The 1903-nt window shown below is 52.9% G+C and overlaps 1 protein-coding gene across 1 annotated transcript; it reads right to left on the bottom strand.

Moving 5' to 3' along the window:
• Window positions 1–393: 393 nt before the first annotated feature.
• On the bottom strand, window positions 394–1148 carry LOC127313639 (protein TPX2-like). Its single transcript, XM_051344121.2, has 2 exons — window positions 875–1148; window positions 394–771 (listed from the first exon to the last, which is right to left on the bottom strand). Exons 1-2 carry the CDS (start codon window positions 1044–1046, stop codon window positions 602–604), a joined length of 342 nt encoding a protein of 113 aa, XP_051200081.1. The 5' UTR covers window positions 1047–1148; the 3' UTR covers window positions 394–601.
• Window positions 1149–1903: the final 755 nt, after the last annotated feature.

Below are 1903 nucleotides of genomic sequence, written 5' to 3' on the forward strand. Positions count from 1 at the left end.
TACTAGAAAACAGGCAATCAGTGGCGCACCACTTTTTGCCATCAGTGGCGCACTAGTGGTGCGCCACTATTATCACGCCACTACTAACTATTACGAATGGCGCACCTCCTAATGCGCCACTACTAAGATAAATACTAGTCTCGCACCTGCTAGTGCGCCATTGCTAAGCAAAACAATGTGCCACTAGCAAACAGGGAAGGTGCACCACTATCAAATCTGTAGGGTGCGCCACTGAGCCAATTATTAAATTAAAAATCTGTAGGGTGCGCCACTGAGCCAACTATTAAATTAAAGAAGGCCACGTCCCTATGGGCGGTGTATCTCAGCGATGGATCCGAGTGAGCCATTTAAAAAAGGACCACTTTTATTAATTTATTACAAAACCTTGTAACATGGTGGGGCCTGACCAAAATGAAAAAAGTACAATCATACTGTAGTTTCTAAACTTTGCAACTAGGACCCTAAAAAAATGTAAAAAAGCAATCAGATCCTAAAGACGCGGTGGCGCAGGCATTGTTGCCTCCATGCTCTCGTCGACGACTGCGCCGTGGCGAGCTTGTCCGCGACGACGGCGACCGTGGTGAGGTCGGTAGCGGCGGCGTCAGCTCCCTCCACAGGAGGGACGGGCTGGGGGGAGGAGACGGCCCGGCGGTGGCCGACATGGCGGGGCACGGCGACAACACGGAGCTGGCGGGTCCTCTGCGTCGGCGAAGTCGCAGAGTCCGTCGATCTTGACCGCCACTCTGGACTCCTTGATCGTCGGGGCGAACCCTGCACACAGCAGGGGAGGGGACGAAGTCAAGGTAAATTCCCCAGAGAGACGCGGCGGATCGGCGCGGGAAAGATGGAAGGGAGGAGGGGACGGGGTACGTACGTGAGGGTGCGTGGCTAGCGCCGGCCTCGAACCAGTGCTCGGCGGCGCGGACTTGGTCGTCCATCTCGTCGGTGACGAAGTCGAAGTAGTTGAGCGCGCGGTACTCATACGCCTCGTCCACCTGGAACTGCGGCGGCGGCGCCGCCTCTGACGAGGGTTTCTCCGTTGCCATGAACAGCCAGAATATTCTATTCTAGGGGTAGGAGCACGCGAGCTAGGGTTCTGATTTCGGAAGTGGGCGATGCGGGCCGGGGGATCGGAGCGGTGGGTGGCTCTTGGGGAAGAGATAGGAACGGTGGAGAGGGCAGTGTGGAGAGAGATAAGTGCGTTGGTGGTGCGGTAGGTGCGTTGGTGGTGCGGTAGGTGGGATACCACGTGGAGGAAGGGGCCAGCACAGTGGCGCACCACGCGCAGATGAGCCATGGGGTGTGATTTTGGTCAGCACACAGTGGCGCACTACATACAGGTGCGCCATTGCTACCTCAGGTAGCAATGGCGCACCTGTATGTGGTGCGCCACTACTAACTCTATACCTATCTTTAATCCGGTTCAAAGATTAGTAGTGGTGCATCATTATATTAGTGCGCCATTGGTAATGGGCTAGCAGTGGAGCACCACTTTTTGGTGCGCCACTGCTAACTAGCAATGGCGCACCAAAATAGGTGTGCGCCACTGATACCATTCTTACGGCTAGGCCTTTTCCTAGTATTGCTATGCATTGCGTTGGTGGGATGGAGTTACACATGCTCGTCAGGAAGATAATGAATTGCCAGTTCTTACATGGCGTGAGATGAAGGCCATTATGCAAGCTCGTTTCGTTCCCACTAATTATTTGCTATCTATATATGATAAGTTGACCCTATTGAGACAAGGTGTGAAGACTTTTGATACTTATTTCATGGAGATGGAGATGCTTATGCAGCGTGGCCATGTCCGTGAGTCACTTCAGATGACAATGCAGCGTTTTCTACATGGTTTGAAGTATGATATCAAAGGCATTATTCGTTATCACAGTTACACTACTATGAA

Source organism: Lolium perenne, chromosome 7 (genome assembly GCF_019359855.2).
Source record: "Lolium perenne isolate Kyuss_39 chromosome 7, Kyuss_2.0, whole genome shotgun sequence".
NCBI lineage: Eukaryota > Viridiplantae > Streptophyta > Magnoliopsida > Poales > Poaceae > Lolium > Lolium perenne.

Coding starts and splice junctions, on each gene's coding strand:
- LOC127313639 (XM_051344121.2), bottom strand. CDS start 1,046: ATGGCAACGGAGAAACCCTCGTCAGAGGCGGCGCCGCCGCCGCAGTTC. Junction 772..874: donor CGCTAGCCACGCACCCTCAC/GTACGTACCCCG, acceptor TGCTGTGTGCAG/GGTTCGCCCCGACGATCAAG.